General features: G+C 33.4%; 1 protein-coding gene across 13 annotated transcripts in view; it reads right to left on the bottom strand.

The window, feature by feature from the left end:
• Positions 1 to 26,843, bottom strand: part of RANBP17 (RAN binding protein 17) — a 310,517-nt gene that overhangs the window by 251,291 nt on the left and 32,383 nt on the right. For 9 of the 13 annotated variants that reach the window (XR_012001183.1, XR_012001182.1, XM_072756615.1 and 6 more), the window contains 4 exons: positions 24,962 to 25,081; positions 22,928 to 23,074; positions 21,940 to 22,112; positions 19,330 to 19,523 (listed from right to left, as the gene is read on the bottom strand). Coding sequence is in view for 11 of the 13 variants with exons in the window: in XM_072756615.1 (XP_072612716.1) it covers positions 19,330 to 19,523; positions 21,940 to 22,112; positions 22,928 to 23,074; positions 24,962 to 25,081 (634 nt within the window). In the remaining 2 variants the exon portion in view is untranslated. The remainder of the gene's footprint in view (positions 1 to 19,329; positions 19,524 to 21,939; positions 22,113 to 22,927; positions 23,075 to 24,961; positions 25,082 to 26,843) is intronic. The other 4 variants (XM_072756619.1, XM_072756618.1, XM_072756617.1 and 1 more) reach the window with 1 other exon arrangement.

The following is a 26,843-nucleotide window of genomic DNA, read 5'->3' on the forward strand; positions in this document are numbered from 1 at the left end:
CAGCCCAAGTGTCCATTAAATGATGAATGGATAAGGAAGACGTGGTATACATATGATGAAATATTACTCAGCCATAAAGAGTGAAATCCTGCCATTTGCAATAAAATGAATGGAGTTATAGAGTATTACGCTAAGTGAAATCAATCAAATACCATGATTCCACTCATATGTGGAATTTAAGAACAAAACAAATGAGCAAAGGGGGAAATAAAAAAGAGAGGCAAATCAAGAAAGAGACTCTTAAGTATAGAAAACAAACTGATGGTTACCAGAGGGGTGGTGGGTGGGTGGGGAGTTAAAGAGGTGATGGGAATTAAGGAGAGCACTTGTTGTGATGAGCACTGGTTGATATATGGGAGTGCTGAATCACTATATTGTACATCTGAAACTAATATTATACTGTATGTTAACTGGAATTTAAATGAAAACCTTAAAAAATAATACTGCTATGAATATTCATGGATGTGTTTTCTCTTGGGATATCTAGAATTCGAATTACTGAGTCATAGGATATCTAGATTTTTTAACATTTTGAGGAATGGACAAACTGCTTTCCAAAGCAGCTGTACCACTTTACATTCCCACTAGCAATATAGGAAGGTCTAAATCCTCTCAACACTTGTTATTGTCTATCTTTTTTACTATATCCATCCTGGTGAATGTGAAGTGGTATCCTGTAATTATGATATGTCCTTCCCTGATGACGAATGATGTTCATCATCTTCACATATGCTTACTGGCCATTTACATGTCTTCTTTGGAGAAATGTCTATTCAAATCCTTCGCTCATTTTTAAGATTTTATTTATTTTTTTTGAGAGAGAGTAAATCCAAGTAGGGAGAGGGGGAGAGAATCTCAAGCAGACTCTGTCTGCATGGAGTATGGAGCCCAACATAGGGCTCAAATGCCACAACCCTGAGATTGTGACCTCAGCTGAAACCAAGAGTTGGATACTTGACTGAGCTACCCAGGCACCCCTCCTTTGCTCATTTTTAAATTGAGTTGTGTTTTTTATCACTGAGCTGTAAGAGTTCTTTACGTATTATAGGTGCAAGTCCCTTTCTTATAAGATACATAATTTGCAAATATTTCCTCCCATTTTCTGGGCTGTATTTTCACTTTCTTGACAGTATTCTTTGAAGTTGTCTAAGATTTTTGACTGATGTAGTCCAAATTCTGAATTTTCCTTTTGTCTCTTTAGATTTTGGTGTCGTATCTAATAAACCACTGCCCAGCCCAAAGTCATGAAGATTTACTGTTTTCTTCTGAGTTTCATAGGTTTAACTCTTACATTTCGGTCTATGATTCATTTTGACTTAATTTTTGTGTATGGTGGGAAATGGTGGTTCAACTTCATTCTTTGCATGTGGTATCCAATTTTCTCACCACCATTTGTCAAAGACTATTATTCTTTCATCATTAAATTGTCTTGCCTCGATTGTCAAAGAGCAACTGATTATAAATTGGAGGACTTACACAGGGACTCTCAATTCTATTTTACTGATATAATGTCTATCTTCATGTCAATTCCAACTTGTCTTGATTACTGTTGCTTTTTAATAAATTGTGTAACCAAAAAGTGTGAATCTTTAAACTTCATTCTTTTTCAAATTTATTTTGAATATTCTAGGTCTCCTGGATTTCCTTATGAATTTAAAGATCAGCATGTCAATTCCTGCAAAGAAGCCAGCTGGGATTTTAACATATTCCACAGAACCTGTAGGTCAATTTGGGAAATAATGCCATTTTACCAATATTAAGTCTTCCGTTCCATTACCATAGGTGTCTTCCCACATAGATCTCTAATTTATTTCAACAATGATTTAGAGTGGTACGTACAGAAGTCCTATGCTTCTTTTTTAAACTCATACCTGTATTTTTTTCTTTTTGATGCTATTGTAAGTGAATTGATCCTCATTTTTTGATTAATTTGTAGTATATAAACATACTGTTGATTTTCATTAATCCTTGCAACTCTGTTAATCTCTTATCAGTTCTAACAATTTTTTTGGGATCTGCCATTTCTTCAGTCTCTTACAAGCTTCATGTCTTCTCTACCCTGCTTAACTAGCTTCAGTTCTACGGTCAATCATTATAATCTCTGCTTTGCATACCACTTCAATTCCTCTCTTGCTCTGACATACTCATCTTACACAACCATAATTTTTTTAAAGGTTTTATTTATTCATAGAGACAGAGAGAGAGAGAAGGAGACACAGGCAGAGGGAGAAGCAGGCTCCATGCAGGGAGCCCGATGTGGGACTTGATCCTGGGTCTCCAGGATCATGCCCTGGGCCGAAAGCGGGCACTAAACCATTGAGCCATCCGGGCTTGCCCAACCATAATTTTTTAATCCAATTCCCTACCTACTCTTTGCCTATACTCACACTGTTTGATATAACTGGAGAAAGATAGAACCATGCTGAATAGTCTCACTTTGGATTCACCTTTTCAGTAAGCCCTTGCATTATCCATTTGCAATTGCAAGCCCATTGCTATTGATATCCTATCAATTTTCAATACTTAAGAGTAGGAAGCATACCTTCCAGATAACCATCATCAATTCCTTCTCTTCATGTATGCATAAGCCATCAAAAAGTAGAGTGTAGGGACACCTGGGATCTCTCTCTCTCTATGTCTTTCATGAATAAATAAATAAAATGTTAAAAAATAATAAAAAATAATAAAAAATAATAAAAAATAAAATAAAATAAAAAATAAAATGTAACTCCAAAAATACTCATGACCATTCAAGTGTATGTACATAATAACAAAATAATCTGAGCAGCCCAATGTGTACCTTCAAGCTTAGGCAGAACAAAGCAACTCTCTGCTTTCTTGTTTCATCTTTTTTACTGCAAAAACTAAGTATTCTTTCACGGTCTTTTGGTGCCCCATTTTTTTTGCACTTTTGTCCTTTCTGTTGGTGATTTTACCATTTAAAATACTCCCTAAGGGCAGCCCCGATGGCCCAGCGGTTTGGCACCACCCTCAGCCCGGGGTATGATCCTGGAGACCTAGGATCGAGTCCCACATCGGGCTCTCTGCGTGGAGCCTGCTTCTCCCTCTCCCTGTGTCTCAATCTTTAAATAAATAATAAATAAACAAACAAACAAACAAACAAGCTCCCTAAGAATAGTAAAGTGCTGCATAGTGCTCCTACATGAAAAAAAAAGGCTGTTATATGCCTCATAGAGAAAATACTTGTATTAAATAAGCTTCATCCAGGCATGAGTGTTTGGGATGTTGGCTATGAGTTCAATGTTAGTGAATCCACAATATACACTAAACAAGTTGTCTTTAAACAGAAACATATATAAAACAAGGTTAGATGTTCATCAGTCAATGAAAATGTTATGACTAGGGGCTGCAGGAACCTAACTTCATTCATTCTAGAAACAATGGCTTAATATTTGCTAATTCAGTGTTTACAGCAACTATAAAGAATATAAATACCAAATGAGATTTGACTGTATTTCTCAGAATCTTTTAGAGGTTATTATTAATAGATTATGCTGCAATGTGCATGAGACACACATATTTGAGAAATGGATGTGAATCTGAAACACTACAAGTATAATTTGTGGTGAATGCAGTGTAATAATTTACCTATCCAATGGGAGTCATTATTTAAAAATTAAACTACGCCAAATTTTCTCAAGATGAAAAAATTCTTTAAATATAAATAATAGGGATCCCTGGGTGGCGCAGCAGTCTGGCGCCTGCCTTTGGCCCAGGGCGCAATCTTGGAGACCCGGGATCGAATCCCACGTCGGGCTCCTGGTGCATGTAGCCTGCTTTTCCCTCTGCCTGTGTCTCTGCCTCTCTCTTTCTCTCTGTGTGACTATCATAAATAAAAATAATAATAATAATAAATAAAAAATAAATAAAAAATAAATAAATATAAATAATAATCTTTAAAAATAATAACCTTCTTTGTATGTTTTGTCAATTTAGATTTTTTAGATACCGGTTTTTCTTAAAGCAAGCTTGACTATCACTAAAAATAACAGCAAACATTTATATGGTATTCTTTATCCACTGGGTGTTATTCTAAGCATTGTATCTATTACCTATAATTACAGTCATTTAATGTCACAAATGTTCCTATTAAATACTGCAGAGCTATGATTCCAATACAGGCAATGAAGTTCCAAAAGTCCATTCTCATACCATTAAGAGATACATACCACTACCTCTCAAGATCAATAAAAGGGAATACTCAATCAACATAGTTGTCAGCTGGGCAGACTTTGATGATCCAACAATATCTTATGATCCAGGAATCTCTCAAGTGATTATTTAACACATTTCAATTCCCAAACCAGAATTTTTCTCTGTCTCCAGAGTCTTGACCACAAATGAGATTGCATTTCTCTTGGGGTCATGTCTAGGTTCTTTTATACTTTGACTCCCAAATCGTCCACAATAAAACCAAGTATATGTAACACATGAAATAAGTATGTGTTGAATAGCTGAATTTAAAATAAGAAAGTTTATTTTGGGAGTTTATCACCAATGTAAATACAGAAACATTTGCCTACTACCACTTGATAAAAACAAACCTACCAGAAAATAGTAAAAAAATTCACAATGCATGTAATTTTTATATTTCTCCAGTGAAATATCAATTTTAAAAAACATGGAGGAAGTACAATTTAGCTACCAAGAGCACAGGTCCAGTTCAAATCCTGACTCTAGTATTATGCTAGTTATTAATTCCTCTTGGATTTAATTTCCTTACTTATAAGTATGAAGATGATAATTATACCTGGCTCATAGGCTTGTGACAAACACTAAATAGTATTTTGCTTGAAGACTACTCATAATAATACTTCTTACAAGTCTTCACTAAATACTGGCTATTATCACTATTATTATTACTATAAAATAAATAGCCATATAAATAGCCATCCCCTTTTTAGTTCTTCTATATCAAACCTACAAAAACCAAAACATACCAATGTTACTTTTTTATGTTCATTATAAGTTTTACTTTAAAAGCTGCTCATGAAAATTAAGTCACACGGGCAGCCCTGGTGGCCCAGCAGTTTAGTGCTGCCTTCAGCCCAGGGCCTGATCCTGGAGACCTGGGATCAAGTCCCACGTCAGGCTCCCTGCATGGAGCCTGCTTCTCCCTCTGCCTGTATCTCTGCCTCTTTCTCTCTCTCTCTCTCTCTCTTTCATGAATAAATAAATAAAAATCTTTTTTTTAAAAAAAAAAGAAAAGAAAATTAAGTCACAGTATTTAGAAGTTAAGGTCTTTCCTCTCTACCAGAGGCCTGTTACAATTGGAGCTAGTTACCATTAACCGTATGTATTTGCTTACTGGTGTTTGTAAAACAAGCAAAAAACTGTAAAGTGAAAAAAAAAATTTCCAAGTAAAATACACTTAGAAAAGCATATGCTTTTCTATGTGTCATGTTCTGCCATAGGGCTATAACTAAATATGTTTATTGTGGAGTAGAATGAGAAAGGAAGAATCCCCATGCCCAAAGGATTCAACCTAGTGATAGACAGATAAAAGGGAAAAATGATCCGTTCAGTGCAGATGATGAGCATCACTGTCCAATAACAAACAGATAAAAGATACTACATATAAGACATGAATTTCTCGAATTTAAAGTTTTTATTGTTTAATTCCTTTAATCCTATGACTTTGAAATTAAGTCTTATATACCAAAAAACACTAGGCAAAAATAACATGGGATCAATAATTGTATTTTTTTTCTTAAATTATGGTAAATTCTGAATGGAAGTTTGTTTATTCAGAGGAAAAACAGAATGTTTATTTACTCTCCATGTTTTAGAAAGCAGTGATTTCTATCATACAAGAAACAAAAAGCAGGCATTTCTTAACCCTTAGAAATTTAACAACCACTGTCTGAATAAATTAGGATTAGTGTTAGAAATCAACATTGGAACATAAAGGCATTATTATTAAACTATCAAATGTAATTTTTATATTTAACTGAATGAGAAATATTTCTCACACATATCCTTTCCCTAAACCTCAACAATTTTAGACTCAGAATATTCAAAATAACATTACTTTGGTTATAGAATTTTGTCCACAAAGTATAAAGAACCATGTAAATCTATACATTCAAATTACATTTAGAAATTTTATATCCAATACACGAGTTTCATACCTATAATTTGTTTTGAATCTCATCTTTATAATGAGACTAAATTTCCATTATAATTTTCCATTTTTCTGTTTATTCTGAAATGTTCAGGGCACTTGTTTTATTTAGCAGCTGTTCAAGCACAGAACATCTTTTCCTTTAACAAAATAATTATTGCTGTAATAATCTGTAATTATGGTTTATAACTGCAATAATCCCAAAGAAATCAGTCATTACCATAGATCACAAGTAATCGTTAACTACTGTTAATGACCTATTTCTTAGGGATTATTGTTTTCGTAAACCATGACCATATCACCACAAATATGGAAGAGCAAGACAATATAATACAAATGAGATCATAATATAATAATAAACTTATTTTGTAACATTAAAAGCCATTAAGCATCTAAATTAAAGCACACATAACGAGAGCATATAATTTTCTTTGTTCAACACTAACTGAAGTGTTTAGTCTGCACAAAAGAAATTGAATACTGCTACATATGGTGGTACAAACTAGAGCTACATTAGGCACTTTTCATAATATAAAACAATCATTCTGAAATAGACCACAGATATCTTTAAAAGATAGATTCCTTCACAATGACCAAAAAAAAGGAAAACAAATGTAAAAAATTTCTATGTATTAGAGATTGAAATGTTATTAAACCTACATAGTATATCCAACTATAAAACTCCTTGGAATTTTTATTAATCAAGAATCAGATCTGACTTAATTCATTCAATAGACCTATTTAATATCAATAAATTATTATATTGAAGTTAATTGCATTTATGTATCTCCAAGCACCTATATTTTCATTCAGCACCTAAACAGTATTATTTTATAACTGAATCTTTTTACTTTTTAGATTACAATGCAATATTTGATATATGAAGCTATATGTACTGGATATGAAGTGTAATAAAACAAACACCTGGGGATCCCTGGGTGGCTCAGTGGTTTAGCGCCTGCCGTAGGCCCAGGGCGTGATCCTGGAGTCCCGGAATGGAGTCCCTCATTGGGCTCCCTGCATGGAGTCTGCTTCTCCCTCTGCCTGTATCTCTGCCTCTCTCTCTCCCTCTCTGTCTCATGAATAAATAAAATCTTTAAAAAACAAAACAAAACAAACACCTGTTCAACCCGCTATACAACTTAAGAACCCAGACGTTACCCATACTGCACACCTATCTCCATACCAATCCTCTGGTATAGCCCCTTACCTGCCACCCTCGAGGTAACCATGATCATGTATTTGGTGCTTACCATTCTCTTGAAATTTTTTTTTTCGTTTTATCATTTATGCATGTATTCCTAAACAATATATTTTTAGTCTCATTTGTTTTGAGGCTTTATTAAGTGTTTCATACTACATACAGTTTCCTGAAAATTGCTTTCACTAGCTATCATACCTCTGACATTCATCATAAATACACCTGTACTTCATTTTTATTGTTATATAATACTGTATTGTATAACCACATTATGATCTGTATATCCATTTTCATGTTTACATGTATTTGAGCTGTTTCTACTTTGTGCCTTTAGTAACAAGTAGACTAGGAATATTCTTACACACGCCCTCTTGTGTAGAAGAGATTTTTCTAGAGGACATTCCTAAGACTGAAGTGCCAGGTTAGCAGGGATTCAAATGTTCCACTTTGCAAAATTACACCAAATTGATTTCTATTCCACTTCTAATGATTTACTTTATATTCCTCCCACAAGTGTATAATTCCCTTTGATTGGCATTCTCCTATAAGATTTCTTATTTTTGCCAATCTACTGGGAGTAAAACAGTATCTCATGTACCTTATGTTTCTAAAATACCCAAATATATGGGTTAATTTATTATTATTTTTGCAATTTAGTTTTAGTTTAATTGCAAATTGGTAAAAATATGGACACTCTGATGCTATGTGAAATTTGTTGAGACTTGCTTTATATGGAAATACTTGCTCAATTTTTTTTTTTAAAGATTTTATTTACTTATTCATGAGAGACACAGAGAGAGGCAGAGACACAGGCAGAGGGAAAAGCAGAGGGAGAAGCAGGCTCCATGCAGGGAGCACGACACAGGACTCGATACCAGGACTCCAGGACCATGTCTTGTGCCCAAGGCAGGCGCTAAACAGCTGAGCCACCCGGGGATCTCCTACTTGCTCAATTTTTAAAAATTGACATACAATTGATATATAACATTAGTTTCAAGTATAAAATATTATGATTTGATATTTGTATATATTAGGAAACAAATCACCATATTAACATCCAGTTAACATCCATCACCTCACATAATTACCAACTTTATTTATGGTGAGGGCTTTTAAGATTTACTTCAACAACTTTCAAATATACAAATACAGTACTATTAATTATAGTCATCATGCTGTATACTACACCCTCATGATTATTTTATAAGTGGAAGTTATAAAATACCTTTTGACCACCTTTACCCATTCTGCCCATCCTCCAGTCCCCTCCTCTGGCAACTACCAATCTGTTCTTTGTACCTATGACTTCAGTTTTTTGTTATATTTTACTTTCAGATTCTGCATGTAGGTGAGATCATATGGTATTAGTCTTCCTCTGTCTGACTTATTTCATCTAGCATAATGCCCTAAGGATCCATCTTTGCTGTCACATATAGTAAGATTCCATTCTTTTATATGGCTGAATAATATTCCCTTACACACACACCCTACGTTTTCTTTCTCCATTCATCCATCAGTGGACATTTAGATTGCTTCCATGTCTTGGCTATCATAAATAAAGCTGCAATAAACATGAGAGTGTAGATATCTTTTCAAGTTAGTGTTTTTGTTCTCTTTGAATAAATACAGACAGGTGGAATTGCTGGATGATATGGTAGCTCTATTTTTAATTTTGTAAGGAACTTCCATACTGTTTTCCATAGTGGCTGCACCAAATTAAATTCCCACCAACAGCGTACGAGGTTCCCTTTTCTCTACATCTTTGCCAACAATTGTTTTCACTTGTCTTTTAGATAAAAGTCATTCTAACAGGTGTGAGGGGATCTTTCACTGTGGTTTTGATTTCCATTTCCCTGATGACTAGTGATGTTGAACACCTTTCGATATACCTCTTGTTGCTGAGTTGTTTGTATGAGTTCTTTACATATTTTGTGTATTAACTTTTTTTTTTTTAATTTTTATTTATTTATGATAGTCACACACAGAGAGAGAGAGAGAGAGGCAGAGACACAGGCAGAGGGAGAAGCAGGCTCCATGCACCGGGAGCCTGATGTGGGATTCGATCCCGGGTCTCCAGGATCGCGCCCTGGGCCAAAGGCAGGCGCCAAACCGCTGCGCCACCCAGGGATCCCTGTGTATTAACTTTTAATCAGATATGTTCTTGCAAATATTTTCTCTCATTGGGTAAGTTACATTTTCATTTTGTTAATGAGAGCTTTTTTTCTCCCCGTTTTCTTTTAATGAAGAATCTCGCAAAGATCTACTGGCAGAAAACATTCTGGTTTTGTTTCTGAAACTGTTTTTTGTTCATCCTTGCTCTTGCAAGATACTTTTGGGACATATTATAGGATTGCTATTATTTTGACTCAATTTAAAAAATATATATATTTTACCATTGTCTTGCTTCCATTTTTACTTTTGGGAAGTGAATTTATCAGTCTATTTTATGCTCCTCAAGCTGCTTTTGAGATGTTCTGTCTTTGGAAATACATGGTTTGATAAAAATGTTTTGTTGTTTTTGACTGGTATATGTTGGGGATCCTAGATTGCTGGATTCTCAGAGTATCTTCAGTTAGTGCCTCTGTCCCATCTTCTCTATTCTGGTTTTCTGGGATTGATTTGATACCCTGACATTTCATCCCATCTTTTAAGTTTTAATATTCTCACTTCCTTGTTTTTCCACATTCTTGAAAATTTCTTCAAACCTAAACTGCCAATTTGCTAATTCTTTTCTTAGCTAGGTGAATTTACTGTTTAGCACATCCATTAAATTTTAGATCACAAAATTTTTTCCTCAGTATTAAAAGTCTTACCTGAGTCTTCTTCAATCTGCCTTGGTCATCTCTCATACTCTTGTTGGCTCATTTGTGAATCTACTTTTTATTTCTTTAAATATTTCATATGTAATTATTTTATATTCCCATCCAATTCCAGTATCTTAAGTCCTTGGGCAGGTCTAAGTCTAATAGGTAATTTATTACTTCTGTTAGTGCACATTGATGACATCTTGTTTCATTACTTGCATGCTTGTTATTTTTAAAATTATGAACACTCATTTGGTTGATTTGAATTGCTGGATTCTCAAGGCCTTATATCACAACTGCTACTCATCAGAGAAGGTTTTAATTTACTTTTTTGCTAGAAGCCAAGAGGCTATAACATTTTGGGACCACTTTATCCCTTTTTGAGGGTCCCACTTAAGATAAGAATTTTAAATTCAGTACACATACCTTGCTATAGGCCCAAGGCTTTGCCACCAATTTAATTAATTACTGATATTGATAATTTGCCTTTGAAAGCAATACTGCCTTTTGCCCTTGTTTGCTGTTGACTAGCCCATTCTGGTTAAAGTTTATCTTTCCCAGGGAGAAATACTCAGAAGGGGGGGGCGGGGGGGCAGGTGGACAGAGGAATAGAAAGTAGCAGAAGGGAGGAGAAGGAATCTCAAAAATCTCATGTACTTATTGCCCAGCAATGCTTTAAAAAGTTTATCCAGGAGCTGTTTTTGCATCTGAATAGCCTTTCAGATGACCACAAAGAAGTGAAAGCTACTACTAATTCTTTACTATTAAAAAGAAGCAAAGACAGCAGCCCAGGTGGCTCAGGGGTTTAGTGCAGCCTTCAGCCCAGGGCCGGATCCTGGGACTCCGGATGGAGTCCCTCTTCAGGCTCCGCAGGGAACCTGCTTCTCCCTCAGCCTGTGTCTCTGCCTCTCTCTATCTGTGTGTGTCTCTCATGAATAAATAAATAAAATCTAAAAAAAAAAAAAAAAAAAAAAGCAAAGATTATTTGGGATATAAACTAAAAAGAAAAATATGATTTTACAAGTAGCTAACGAAATTATAACATAACATAATCTGAGTTAATGTAGAAAACAAATCTGGAAAGATACTATATGGGGACACCACTGAGTCATTAGACAAAAAAAAAAAAGAAAAAGAAAAAAAATCCTTTTAAAAACACTACAATCCAGGCCTACAAGGCAACAAAAAGACACCTAACTGAAAATACATGGAGGGATCAAAATCCAGCCTGTACTCTACTCATGAATCTGCACTCTACTATGGTGCATCTACACCTAATTTGCACAAAGGTACCACTGAGCTGGTAAGAAAGTAAAATAAATCCGGGATCCCTGGGTGGCGCAGCGATTTGGTGCCTGCCTTTGGCCCAGGGCGCGATCTTGGAGACCCGGGATCGAATCCCACATCAGGCTCCCGGTGCATGGAGCCTGCTTCTCCCTCTGCCTATGTCTCTGCCTCTCTCTCTCTGTGTGTGTGTGACCATCATAAATAATAAATAAAAAAAAAAAAAATTAAAAAAAAAAAAAAGAAAGTAAAATAAATCCTCAAAGGCTAAAATGATTTGAAGGCTAAAATCTAGAGACATAAGCATGGAAAGAACTATAGAACTGGAGTTTTTCCTTGATGGACAAAGGACAAAGCCCAGGGCATGCCCAATGTGAGGAGTCCAACAAAAGCCAAGACACAGTTATACCCTTAGTGGAACAAATGAACTGGAAAGGGAAAAAAACCTACCATTGGCAGAGAAACACAACAGAGAAACTTGTCTGACTTGACTATAACATTAGGTAGAGAGTAGGAAAAAACCCTCAAGTCAGACCTCACATGGTTTGTGGCCTTAATACAGACTACCAGTGTGATACAAAGAACCTTATTCTAAAGAAATAGTTCACATGATATTGCGTTGGTAGTCCTCTTCCACCTCATTTAGTTAATGGACTAAACATTCCAAGTAAAGGACAGGATGGTCAAAATAGGTTTTTAAAAAAGAAAGAACTATACTAATAGACTGTCTAAATGAGATGTACTTTAACTATCAAGACACAGACTGGAAGTAAATACATGCAGAAGGATATAGCATATAAACAGGATGCATAAGAAGGCATTGACTATAGTATTATCAGATAAGATTGATTTCAAGATGAAAGATTCTAATAGGAAAGAAAAACAATTATAGATACTACTTGATGCAAAAAAAATGGTAACTAAAAGTAGCTAAGACAATTCCACAATTACATTTGGAGATTATAATTAGTCTGTCTCTATAAATAATAGAAACAGATCAAGACATAACATAAAATTAATAAAGACAAGCAGTACCTGAACTATGCTATTAATCATCTTGACTTAATTTCTATTTATAAAGTGCTATTCCAAATGGTAATACACATATTCAAGTGTACGTGGTATGTTTACCAGGGCATACCATATGCTAGGTCATAAAACAAACCTCAATAAATTTTAAAAGTCTGAAATCCTAAAAGATAATATTTGACCAAGATGGAATTAAATTAGAAATCAGCAATAATAATACAACTAAGAAAACCCCTAATACTTGAAATAAAAGCGTATACTTCAAATTTTATAAATTGATAAATACAGATTAGAAAATATTTTTAACTAAATGATTATAAAAATACAAGATCAAAATTCATGAGATGCAGCTAAAACAATGCTTAACAATGAAATTCATAACTTTAAATGTTTCTATTAGAAAAATATAAAACTCAAAATGTGGAATCTCTAATACGGGGGGGTGGGGAGAGATGAAAGTAAATCAACAGTATAAGGCAGAAAATAATGAAGCTAAAATAACTTATGAAATAAATAAATGAACAAACAATGAAGAAAATCAATGAAACTAAAAGTTGGTTTTCTGAAAAGATTTTAAAAATTGATGAATATCTAATTGGGGTCAATCAGGGAGAAGAAAAAAAAGGCAACAACTGTCAGTATCAACAAAGAGGGATGGGTGGGTAAATTGGGTGAGCAGGGTCAAAAGTTAAAAATTTCTAGTTGTAAACTAAGTCATAGGGATGTAATACATCGCATGATGACTATAGTTAATACTGTACTGCATATGTGAAAATTGCTTACAGGGTAGATCTTTAAAGTTCTCATCACAAGAGAAAATAATTTTGTAACTATATATGGTGACGGGTTAATGAGGCTTACTGTGGTGATCATTTTGCAATATATACAAATATCAAATCATTATGTTGTACACCTGAAACTAATATTTATGTTGTAGGTCAAGTATGCTTCAGTTAAAAAGAAAAAGAACAAAAGGAACACCATTTCAGATCCTATAGAGAGTAAAAGAATACTAACAGGATATTAGACATAAATTTATTTCAATAAATTTAAAAAGAAGACATTCCTTGAAAGATATAAATGACTGAATTTAAGCCAGGAGAAAGAGAAAATTTAAACAGTCCTATGTCAATTGAAGAACCTGAATTTATAATTCTAAACTCTCTAGGCTCACTGACTTTGCTGGTGAATTCTATCAAATTCTTACAAAAGAAATAATACTGATACTACACAAACTCTTTCAGAAGATAAAGAAGAGGAAATATTTCCTGACTCATTTTATGAGGCAGTATTATCCTGTTGCCAAAATCAGGCAAAGGCATCACAAAAAAATAAAACTACAGACAAATATCCTTCATGAACATCACTATAATATAAATCTTTTGCAAATTGAATCTAACACTATATACATGAACATTTTATCATATCCAAGTAGGATTTATCCCAGGAGTAAAAAGCTGGTTTAACACAGAAAAGTCAATGTAATTCACTGTGTGAGTAAAAAAAGAAGAAAAAACAGGTCACTTGAATATGTAGATAAGAAGCATTAAAAAAAAAAAATCAATGACCCCATTCATTATAAGTAGAGGAACAGAAGGGAACTTCCTCAAATTTATTATGACCATCCTTTAAAAACCTACAGATAACATCCTACTCAATGGTGAAAGGCTCAGTGCTTTGTACAGAGAACAGAAACAAGGCCAGACTATCCACTCTCACCACTTTTATTCAACATTGTACTGGAGGTCCTACCAATGGAATAAGGCAAGAGAGAGAAAGAAAATGCATGAAGACAAGACATAAAACTGTCTTTATTTGCAGATGACATGATCATATATAACAATCCAAAAGAATCCACAAAAAAGCTGTTAGAATAAGTAAATTTAGCAATGTCATACGACACAAAGACAAAAATCAATTCTGGTTTTATAGAGTTTTCAGAATAATTTTAAATTTTACAATAGCATCAAAAATATATGCTAATAAATTTAGTGAAACATTTTCAATACCTATGCACTGAAAGCAATAAAACATTCAAAGAAAATTAAGGGACAACTACATAACTGGAGCAATATACCATGTCCATGAACTGGAAGACTCAATATTGTTAAGACTGTCCAGATTGATGCATAGATTGAGGCAATCCAAATAAAAATTCTAGGGAGATTATATGAAAGAAATAAACAAGCTGATGCTACAATTAATATAGAAAGGTAAAAAACCTAGAACAGACTCACTATTTTGAGAAAGAACGAGCTGAGAATACTTAGATTACCTGATTTCAAGACTTACAGTTAGAGTAACCAAGACAGTAGAATACTAACACAAGGATAAGACATATAGATCGATGGTACAGTATAGAGTCCAGTAATAAACCTCAGCCTTTTATAATCAATTGATTTTGACAAAGGTGTTACGATAATTTAGCAGGGAAAAAGATAGTGGTTTCAGCAAATGGTGCTAGAACATCTATAAAACTATGAGTTGGGGACCTGGCCTTACCCTTAACTCATACTATTCACAGAAATTAACCTAAGTCGTTCACAGACTTAAACATAATAGCTAAAAACTATTAGACTTCTAGAAGAAAACATAGAAGAACCTCCTGCAAGTTGGGTTGCAAATTCCTTAAATACAAAAAGCACAAGCCAGAAAGAAAATCTTGAAAATGTAGATCATCAAAATTTAAAACTTCTGTTCTTTGAAAAACGGTTAAGAAGACATACCACAGACAGGGAGAAAATACTTACAAACATATGTGAAAGAGAGATTATATACAGAATATATAAAACAGTCTTATAATTCCAATAAGAATATGTGTAAAAGAACCACTCAATTTAAAAATGGGCAAAACATGTGAACACACATTTCACAAAAGAAGATATGTAAATGGGCAAAAGGTACAGCACCATTAATTATCAGAGAAATGCAAATTACAACCACGATAAGACACTATTAGATACCCAGTAAAACTGCTAAAGCTAAGAAGACAATATCAAATCATGATGCAGATGTGGAGCAAATGAAACTCTCATACATTGTTAATGAGAATGAAAAATGGTAGGTACACTTTGTAAAACAGTATAGTGGTATCATCTATTACATATACATTTTCTCATATGACCCAGGAATCTGTCTTAGATATTCACCCGTAAGAAATAAAAATTTACTTAAGTAGATACAACGATTTGTCTGCAAATGTTCATAAGCACATTATTCATAATAGCCCCAAAATTGAAAGTGGAACTCAAATGTCCATCACATAGTGACTAGATAGACAAATTGTGGTAAAGTCATACTACAGAATATTATGCAGCAATAAAAAGAAACAATATTAATATACATATTTTAAAACTTAGGCTAAGCAAGGTCAAACACAAAAAACTACTTATTGTATGATTCCATTTATAAAGAAATCTAAAAGATTTCAAAACACAGTGATAGAAACCAGTGGTTCCCTGGGTCAAGAGACAGGGAAAGAGATCAAAGAGCATGAGGAAATTATTTGGAGTGAAGAAAGGTGTTCTCTATCTTGAGTATGGTGATAGTTAGACGGCTGTGAATAACTGCTAAATTCACCAAACTATACACTCAAGAAGAAAAAAAAGAATAAGAAAGAAAAGAAAAAGATATTTGCAACTCTAATCAGAGACAAGCTCATTTTTCTAAAACACAGAGGTTGTTGAAAAAAAATCAATTAAGGGGGCACCTGGGTGGCTCAGTCAATTAAGCATCTGCCTTTGTTTGGCTCAGGTCACAGGGGATTGAGCCCTTGCATCAGGCTCCCTGCTCAGCAGGGAGTCTGCTTCTCTGGCTCCCTTTGCCCCTTACCCCTACATATTCTCTCTCTCTCTCTCAAACAAATAAATAAAATCTTAAAAAAAAAATCAGTTGGTCAGTAAGGACCAACAACCCGATAAAAAAATGAGCAAAGAAATGAATTGGCCATTACAGAAAAAGATGACTAAATAGCTCTTAAATAAATTTAAGCAATGCCTAACTGTGCTGGTATGAGAATGTAAAATTATACTGAGAAGCCATTTTTCACCTAGAGAATTTTTAATAATTCAAAAGGTTGGTAAAATTATCCTGTGAAGGCAATATGGAAACACTTCTACAGACCTGATGGATAGGTAAATCGATATAGTCCATACCAAGAGTAATTTGGCAACATTTATACAAGTTATAAATATATTTACTCTTTCTTCAACATTAATGTATATGAGGCAATCTCAGTTAAAAAGTATATATATATATATATATATATATACACATACTTGCATTCATGTAAAATGACATATTTATTATTAATCTATATGGAATTAATTTTAATAGCTGACAGTGATAACTCAAATGACTTTCAGTGGTGGAGGGAATGGTCAAATAAATTATGATACAATATGATGTATTCCATAAAAAATAAGAATTCTCTATATAATGATTTGAAAAGAGCTATAAAATACATTGTTAAATTAAAAAAAAAGGGCAGGAATAGAACATTAAGGGTGGTATCCCACATCCAAAGTACATAAAGGAAGATAAAAACTTATAAATTCATAATTGCTTGTATATGCACACAGAAACTTTGAAGATATATGTAAAACTGGTAAGAATTGGTACTTGGAGAAAAGAACAAGAGGACAGGTCATAGAACTGAAACAGAACACATTTTAATTTCTTTTTTCTGGACAATGTACATACATTACCTCTTCCAAAAGATCAAGTGAATTAATTAAAATAAAGTTTGATATGAAAAATAAGAAAATAGATATATTAAAGTGATATGTAAAGACAGATCACAAACTTGGGGATAATATTTACAATTCAAATATCTAGAGTATTAGTGTCAAAAATACATAAAGAACTCAATCAGTAAGACAAAAATAATCCAAAAAGTGAAAAGAAATTTAACAAAAATCATGAATATATATATCACTAAAATGACACAACAGTCAACAAACATAAGACAACAGTAAACTTCATTAATAATTACAGGAATAAAAACTAAAATACCCATGAGGTATATTATCAACTAGTGTGGTATAAATTTAAGTCCAGCATTATGAGCTGTTGGCAAAGATCCAGATCAGGGTAGGCAAGATGTAAAGTAGTAAATCACTCTATAAACTACTTTGGCGTCATCTACTGAAATTAACTATGTAATAGATACACATAACAATCTTTATGGTAGCAATTACTGTATAATCAAAAAGACAGAAAAAAACACAAATATCCAATGACAAGAAAATGCATAAATAAATTTGGCATATTCAAACAACAGAGAACAGTGGCAGTGTAGCTGAAGGAACCATAGCCATAACATCAACACAAATTCTCATAAACGTAATACTGAGGGGAAAAAACATGTAAAGCAAGTAGTACAGTTTCATTCCAGTTGTACAGAGTTCAGAAATTTGCAAAACCATGCATTATTTTCAGAATATATATTAATATATATGCAGTAATACTATGAATAAAAGGCACCAAATGATAAACACAGAATTCAAGATTGCAAGTACTTTCTGTTGGTAGGAAGGATTTGGACCAAGAACAATAAGAATAGCAAAGATACCAATACTGACCTATTCTTTCAGCTATATGATGGTGTTTTTGCTAGTCACTAGGTCTAATATATGTTAATGATCTTTTGTATGTATTTAAAATTTAATAATTTTCAAAACTCTACTGAAAGAAGAAATCAATCATGAAAAGACTAAATGCTGCAAAAAATACTGCTCCTCAATTTAATTTACAAATAATGAGATCTTAATAAGAGAGAATATCTGAAGTAGAGAATGTTAACTACTTACTCCACCACCTAGCCCAGGAGCAGTTTTTTAATGTGTGACTCCAAAAAAAGAAAACAGAAACAGATAATAAAAGCCATTTTAAGAAGATACTATGTAAATGTAAAACAGTCTTTTAAACAATTAAAAAGAGTTTAGATAGGAAATCATTGAGAGTGTGATTATCATCCTTTACCACTCACTTTCCAAAATGATGAAAGGAAGAAATGTAAAAGAAAAAAAAATTCCAGAACTATAATTAAAGCGTCTCCTATTAGAAATATATAAAGCCAATTCCATTCTCATATTCATTTTTTAAAAATGTGAAAAATGTGTTTACTTAATTTTATTCCCTGCTATGTTCCCAGTAGGATTTAAAGGAACATACAGCAATAAATAAATCCTCCTTCAATAAACGATTAAAGAAAAATAATGAGGAAATAGGGCAGCCAGGATGGCTCAGAGGTTTAGTGCTGCCTTCAGCCCAGGGTGTCATCCTGGAGACCTGGGATTGAGTCCCACATCAGGCTCCCTGCAGGGAGCCTGCTTCTCCCTCTGCCTGTGTCTCTGCCTCTCTCTCTCTCTCTCTCTGTCTCTCTCATGAATAAATAAATAAAAATCTTTAAAAAAAGAAAAGAAAAGAAAGAAAATGAGGAAATTGATGAATTAAAATATAATAATAAACCAAACCCATAGCGAAAGCTAATACACAAATGCAAAACCATAATGAGATCTTACTTTTATTGGATGAAATTGAGCTCTGAATTGATAGTCAACTATAGGAAACATGATTAGTTAAAAGACAGTTACAAGTTAATGAACTCTACTCAAATACCATTATCAGCTTTTCTTGATATGGATTCCAGAAAAATATTTTTCACGTATCTTACAAAGAAGAACTGAAAATTAACCATCAAGCAACCAAAATACCCAGAAGGTTAATACAATTAATGGCTTATTAGAGGATGAGGAATTGGGGGAAATACATAAAAATAATTTGCAGTAAAATTATTAAAGTGACTAATGAAGCTACTTAAAATTCAACATAATACCATATACAGTCATATAAAATGTACTGACCTTCCTGAATTGCCTTGTCCACAGTTATTGCAGAAGGTGAATGCAGAAGCTTTTGGTAATTTTGAGCATTTTGGTCAAACAACTGTACAAGAAGAGTGCATGTCTTTTCATATTCACATCTGCTGACAGTGCACAACTGCTCCAGCTGCTGAAACACAGTAGCAGTATCATCCAGTGGATCATCTAAATTATCTCTGCAAATAGAGAAGAATAAGTTTGCAGACAAGCTTAGAATGCGATATGCTTTTATTCACAACTAAACTTTATGTTAAAAAAAATTCTATTATGGATAAAGAAACAAAAGACAAATAGATTGGAAGATAAGAAATGAAATGTCTGTATTTGACGACAACATGATTGTACACATTTAAAGTCCCCAAAAAAGGATAAAACAAAAGCTACTACCTCTCATAGGTAAGTTTACCAAGGTCCTAGCATACAAGGTCAATAGACAAAATTCAACTGTATCACTATATACTAGCAATGAAGAACTGCAGATTGACATTTAAAAAACTGCATCTTCCAAAGGCACCAGGAAAAATCTAACTAATTAAGTGTACTTAAACATATAAAAATCTGAAGGTGGAATACCACACAACAGTGAGGAAAGAAATCACCAAAGAGCTAAATAAATTAAAAGAGTAAGATGCTCACAGACTGAAAGACGGAACTACTGCCAAGGTGTCAATTCCTCCCCAAAATTAATCTACAAATTTAAAACAATCCCAGTCAAAATCTCAGCAGGATTTTTGGGTAGAAACTAACAAGATGATTCTAAAATTTACATGGAAAAGCGAAGAAGTCAAAGAGGCAAAACAACTGTGTAAAGGGAAAACCAAGGCAAAAGACTCACACTACCTGATTTCAAAGCTTGTAAGGCTACAGTATTCAAGACAAGGTACTGGCAGAAAGAAAAACACATAGATTAATGAGAACAGAGCTCAGAAAGGACATGTATGTGGTCAATTAATTTTCTGAAGAGTATAAAGACAATACAATGGAGAGAAGATAGTCTTTTCCACAAATGGTGTTGGGATAATTGGTCATCCATTAAAAAAAAAAAAAAAAAAAAAAAGGACAAAAAATAAAAAAACCAACTTCAACTCAAGCCTTACCTCATATATCACATACAAAAATTAACTCAAAATGAGTCAGAGAAGTAAATGTGAAGTATAAAACTATAAAACTTCTAGAAGAAAAAATAAAGGATAAATCGGACTTCTTTAAACTCTCAAACTTTTGCTTTTTGAAAGTTTTTTTGTTTCTTCTGTGAGAGAAATGACAAGGCAAACTATGGATTGAAAGATAATATTTGCCAAACACATACATTAAAAAGAGTTGTGACCAGAATATACAGACCTTTCAAATTTCAATATAAGGAAATAAACAACCTAGTTTAAAAAAAGGGGGGGGGGGGGCAACAAATTTAACAGGCATTTTGCCAAACAACACAAATAGTAATAAATAAGCACATAAAATGATGCTCAACATTATTAGTCATTAAGGGAATGTAAATTAAATCCAAAATAAGGTACCACTACACACCTAATAGAATTACACTCTTAAAAACTGACAATATCAAATACAGATGAGAATAAAGAGCAATTGGATCTCTCATATATTGCTGGTAGGAATGCAATGATACAATGACTTTGAAAAATAATTTGCCAGTTTCTTATAAAGTAAAACATATACTTACCATTCAACCCAGAAATCTCCCACCTAGATATTTACCCAAAAGAAATAAAAACTTATATTCATACAAAACTGTACAGAAATGCTTACATCTGTTTTATTCATAAATCACAAAAACAGAAACACCACAAATGTCCACATGTGATGTGATGAGCAGTGGATGTTATACACAACTGATGAATTACTGAACTCTACATTCAAAACTAAGGATGCACTATACGTTGGCTAACTGAATTTAAGTTAAAACAACAACAACAACAAAATTCCAGGTGAATGGATAAACAAACTGTGGTACATCCATAAAATGGAATACTATTCAGCAATAAATTTTAAGAACTCCTGATACAACATGGAGGAATCTCAAATGCATTATGCTACATGAAAGAAGCTGGACTAAAAGACTACATACTATATGATTTCATCTATACAACATTCTGTAAAGGCAAATAGTATAGAAAAACAAAACAAATCAGTAATTGCCAGAGTCTGAGGGTGGGGAAAAGGCTGACTACAAAGGGACACAAAAGAATTTTCTAGTTTGGGGCACATGGGTAGCTCAGTGGTTGAGCACCTGCCTTTGGCTCAGGTTGTTAATCCCCAGGTCCTGGGATCGAGCCCTGCATCAAGTTTCCTGCAGGGAGCCGGCTTCTTCCTCTGCCTAGGTCTCTGCCTCTGTGTGCCTCTCATGAATAAATAAAATCTCAAAAAAAAAGAAAAAACCAGAATTTTCTGGGTTGATGGGACTCTTCTCCGTCTTAACTATAAGGGTAGTTCTACAACTGTATGCATTTGTCAGAACTCACAGACTTGTCCACTAAAAAGGGTAATTTTACACTAGGTATATTTTACCTCAAATTTTTAAAATTCCAAGATGCAAAAGATAAAAATGCAACAGAAACATTTAGTTTTCAATACCTCACAACTATGGCAACAGATTCCAACCGAGAAGTGATAAAGGCCTTCGTGATTTCTGGTGCGTAAGTGTCTAATAAGTGGGGTTCAGTTGATTTCACAAAAGGCACTGATGCTACCATCCTTTGCCACAGAGTTAATAAATAATGAACACTGTTGGGAGCAAATTCCCAATGCTACAAAGAAATAAAGCAAAGGTTACTTAAAATGACATATATCTTCCTAGAAGAAGAATTATAAAGACAAAATTACTAAGCAGTTTTTTTTTACAAAATTACTAAAAACAGACTTTAAAATTAATTTTTATTCTTATTATATAGCAAATGAATATTTAACATAGCAAATTTTGTAAATGCAAAAAGGCATAAAGAAGAAACCAACAATCTCTCATTATTCTACCATACTGGGATGATCACTATTAAAATGTTAGTGTACTTCCTTCTAATCTTCTTTCCATGAATATTTTTCAGAGTTCATATCATGTGGAAGATGTGGTTTTAAAACCTCTCCCAAACCTACAAAAAGAAGTTTTTCAAAAATGTCTTATTTCACAAAGATTTTATTATAGCTTCTCAATTCATTCTTCAATTACTAGATATTCAGAGAGCCTTTAAATTTTTATTATAAAATATGTTCCAATGAACTTTTACCTAAAACCCTGGAATAGAGGATCCCTGAGTGGCTCAGTTTAGTGCCTGCTTTCGGCCCAGGGCGTGATCCTGGGGTTCCAGTATTGAGGCCCACATCAGGCTCCCTGTAGGGAGGCTGCTTCTCCCTCTGCCTGTGTCTCTGCCTCTCTCTCTCTGTGTCTCTCATGAATAAATAAATTTTAAAATATTTTAAAAAAATTAAAATAATAAAGAAATAAAACCCTGGAATAAGTATTTTTAGCAAAGTACTGTAACAAATGTTAAAAATCCCCACCAAATCTTACCAAGAAATAGTTTTAAATTTATCTATCATTTAACATTAATTATATATTTTTATTTACCTGCAGGCTAGTAATGGTAAAGTTAGCAATCAATCTGATAACTTCAGGATATTCCTTCACCATAACTAATTCTCCCAGCTGATAATTTGTCTTTAAACGAGCCAAAAATCGGCAAAATTCATGATAATTACCTGGATCAGACAAACCCTAAATTATGAGAGAAAAAGAAAGGCTTTTAAAAATACTTAAAAACAAACCAACCCAATGAGCTATCAATAAAATTCCAGGAGTATTTTATTAAGGTTTCCAGTTTTCCTTCGTACTTGTGTCAACTGGGTAGATTATTAATGAAAGAAGACAAATGATTCTTGCTGGATTTAATGTCATCAATGATTCATAATAAGAAATTCGAAGTAGTGGATGTGGAAGAAGTTTTGCACTGTGATGACTAAATTAAGTTTAGGAATCCACAGTATTATACAAAAAATTTGCATGCGTGCATGCTTGTGTATATGTGTTATGTCTATATGCGCTGCAGCTTAAACAGAAGTCAACAGAAGACATGCGAAATATTTAAGACGAAAATTCAGAATGGGTTCTTAAAACCCTAGAAAAGAGTGATACCAATTGAACCAAAGTTAAAATGGTGTTTGTGCACACAAAATAGAAATTTCCTTTAATTCAACAAATGTTTATTGAGTATCTACAGGCATTGTGCCCTCAAGCAACTCCTGGTCCCTAAGTACAGTCATTCAAATAATTTAATGCAAAGTAGAGCAGAAAGTTTAACCGAAGTACTACAAGACATAGAAGAAAACTTGAGGAAGGAAAGGTTAAAAGGAAAGACCAAGAAAGAGGTCTCCAGTTGTCTGTGAGAGCTCCTTGAAGATAGGACACAATTGTTATCTTTACAAAAGTTCAAACACTTTGCATTGTAGCTGGTATGAAAGAGAATTCAAAAAGTGTCTGTTTAATACTGAGAGAGTTTGTAAGAAATTGCATTCATATGAACTCCATGAAAATATAAAATAGTGTCTAATTATTAAGAACAAATTACAAAAAAATACTTCATACTCATAGGTATTTTAACCTATTTGTAATTCCAAAATAATATAATATTCAAACTAACTTTTACAGACATGAAACATGAACATGAGGATGCTGGAAAAAATTAAGACAATCACTTGATATTAACATATTTTCCACATACTGATTGATGACAGATAAACAACTAAAAATTTTAAAGTATATTAGTAAAATCCCATTTATCAATAAAACATGTAAATTTCATGATTGTGCTAACACTGAAAGGTAAAATAAAAGTATAACACAGAAAATCTAAAATATTCCTGAGAATGGCCTACAAAATCAATTGCACCTTACTGAGCAAGCACATTTTTTTATGTACAGATATATGTCCCCTCAAATGTTATTAATAACTAAGAGACAGATAAATCTCCTTAAATCATTTTACCTTTTAAAATTCATACTTTCATTACATTCACTTTAAACCAAAAACAAAATAAAAAGTAAAACAAAAAATTTTTATCTATCTAGGCAGCCAAAATCACTAATTAATAATGGCTTTGTAATCTCTGAAATGAATATTGCTATTGAAGCTTTGCAGTTAAAGTATAGATTTTTTAATCTACAAACTCTTATTTGTCCACAAGAGGGCAAAAAGACATTATTTCATAATTCAAAGCCACTTAATCCAATATTAACATTCAGATTTATATTGTCTTCTAGTTCAGAAGGTTGCTATAACTTTGAAGAAATTACTTAAGTAATTTAAGAAGTAAAGCAAAGAAATACAGTACAATGATATAAAGCAGAAGCATCATAAGATATATACCTTCTATTCTTATTCACCTAAAAGAATGGAAAAAAATTTAAAAAGGAAGAACACAGAATCAGGAAAGCATCCATTTTTAAAAACTGTCCATTTCTACTACAAGTGAGATTTAAGGAAGATAGATATGATACTTCATATCTTCTTCCAGAATAATAATCAAGTCATGAGTTTATTACATCTTTCAGCAGAAAAACTGTATTTCTACATACTAAGTATTAATTAAATTACTTCATAAATACCTGAGGGTTTTCAAGTATCCTTTTTACTCCCTTAATTAAATTACCAAGGTACTTGGCACGTTCAGGACTGCTAAATAAGGACCTTCTTGTAGAAGCAAACTGAACTAAACATGAAAGTGCCTAAAAATAGGAACAACAAAATTCATTTCAATTTTAAAAGTAACTACGGCCACAGGTAAGGAACACTAGTCTTCACACAAAAAAGTATTTTTTAGTTTTAATGATCGAAAAATATTATAGAATCCAGAAATAATGTAAGACACATCATTAGTCACCAACACCACCCATCACTCTTTAACCTCACCACTAAAATTTCTATTTATGTGTATTCTCTTCTAGTATATTTTCATCTATTAAAAATGCCAAAGCAACCTGAACAAGCAAACATTTAAAAGGTTCCCAAATGCTTCTGTTGCCCAGCTCTATTCATAGACCAAGAAAATAGGTGTTCTACCAAAAATAAAAGATGGTTTTGTGGTAAAATATGTCTGAGAAATACTGTACATTACGTACGGTGGTATCCTGCAAGTGGGTAAACTTTAATATAACTGGTGTAACTTTACTTAAGCCAGCATATCCCAAATTTATTTGGTGATTGTACATCTTACCCATACCACCCATTAATATCTTGAGGCACTATTTGGAAACATTAGATATTCTACAAAAATGGCCTAGTTATCTTCCAAAAGTCAATACTTTACCAGACAATTTCACTACTTGGATTCCTAATTCTACTACTGAAAACCATTGAAGTCTGATCATTAAGTGACAGGCCCAAAATTCGCAACTTTTCAGGCCAAATGGGCCCTGATAGGTTTTGTTTTGGTCCACATATGTTTGTTCACCCACTTCGTTTAAAAAAAAAAAAAATTAGCTGTTAATAGTCAATATTTAAATATTTCAATTAAGAGATATTACATAATGTCTGGCTCTCTTAGAAAGTTGAGAACACGAACAGGAATCAGAGGATAGCCTTTTAGACGTTCTTCCAGTTTGCCACAGTCCTCACTTGTTAAAAAAAAAAAACAAACATGAACGAACAATTCCTTAAGCAGTTCTGATGTATGGAAGGTTTAGGAACCACTAGTGTATTAAAAATATCAAGGGTTTGGGGTCAAAAACATCTGGGTTTGAATCTCAGCTTTATTATTTAGTTTGCTGCCCTAATGAAATTCAATTAAGCCAGTCTGGGTCTGTTTCCTTGTCAACATAGTGAGGGTAATAATACTTACCTCGCAGGGCCACTTTGAGGATGAAGTGAGATAAGCAGATATAATAGGGCAGACCCAATAAACGTTACTTTCACCTAAAGCAGTTGTTTTCCACTTAATTTTTAAAGCACCAGTAGCTTGTTTTATTGCAAAACATAATTGTACATGAAACCATGGTTTTTAAATAACTAAAAACAAAACTACTCTGATTAAAAGACAGAAGGCTGAAACCTTGCCACCACCTGGAAACATGAGTATCCTGTGAAACTCAGTTTAAAAACCACCACTTCGGGACACCGGGTGGCTCCGTGGTTAGGTGCCTGCCTTCGGCTCAGGGCATTATCCCAAAATGTGGGATCCAATCCCGCATCGGACTCCTTGCGGGGAGAGCCTGCTTCTCTCTGCCTATTTCTCTGCCTCTCTCTCTCTGTCTCTCATGAACAAATGAAATCTTTAAAAAACAAACAAACAAACCCACCACCTCAAAACCCTAGATTGGAGAGCAGACATGTTTTTTTGTTTTTTTGTTTTTTTGTTTTTTTTGTTTTTTAAAGGGGAGGGGAATAGAGTATTTTTGTAGATCTATTGCTCCCTTCTAGACAATAACATACCTAAACAAACACACCACTGATACGTACTTTAAACCTGGAACATCTTTTTTCAGGAAATGG

This window comes from Vulpes vulpes, chromosome 4 (genome assembly GCF_048418805.1).
Source record: "Vulpes vulpes isolate BD-2025 chromosome 4, VulVul3, whole genome shotgun sequence".
In the NCBI taxonomy this organism is placed as follows: Eukaryota; Metazoa; Chordata; class Mammalia; order Carnivora; family Canidae; genus Vulpes; species Vulpes vulpes.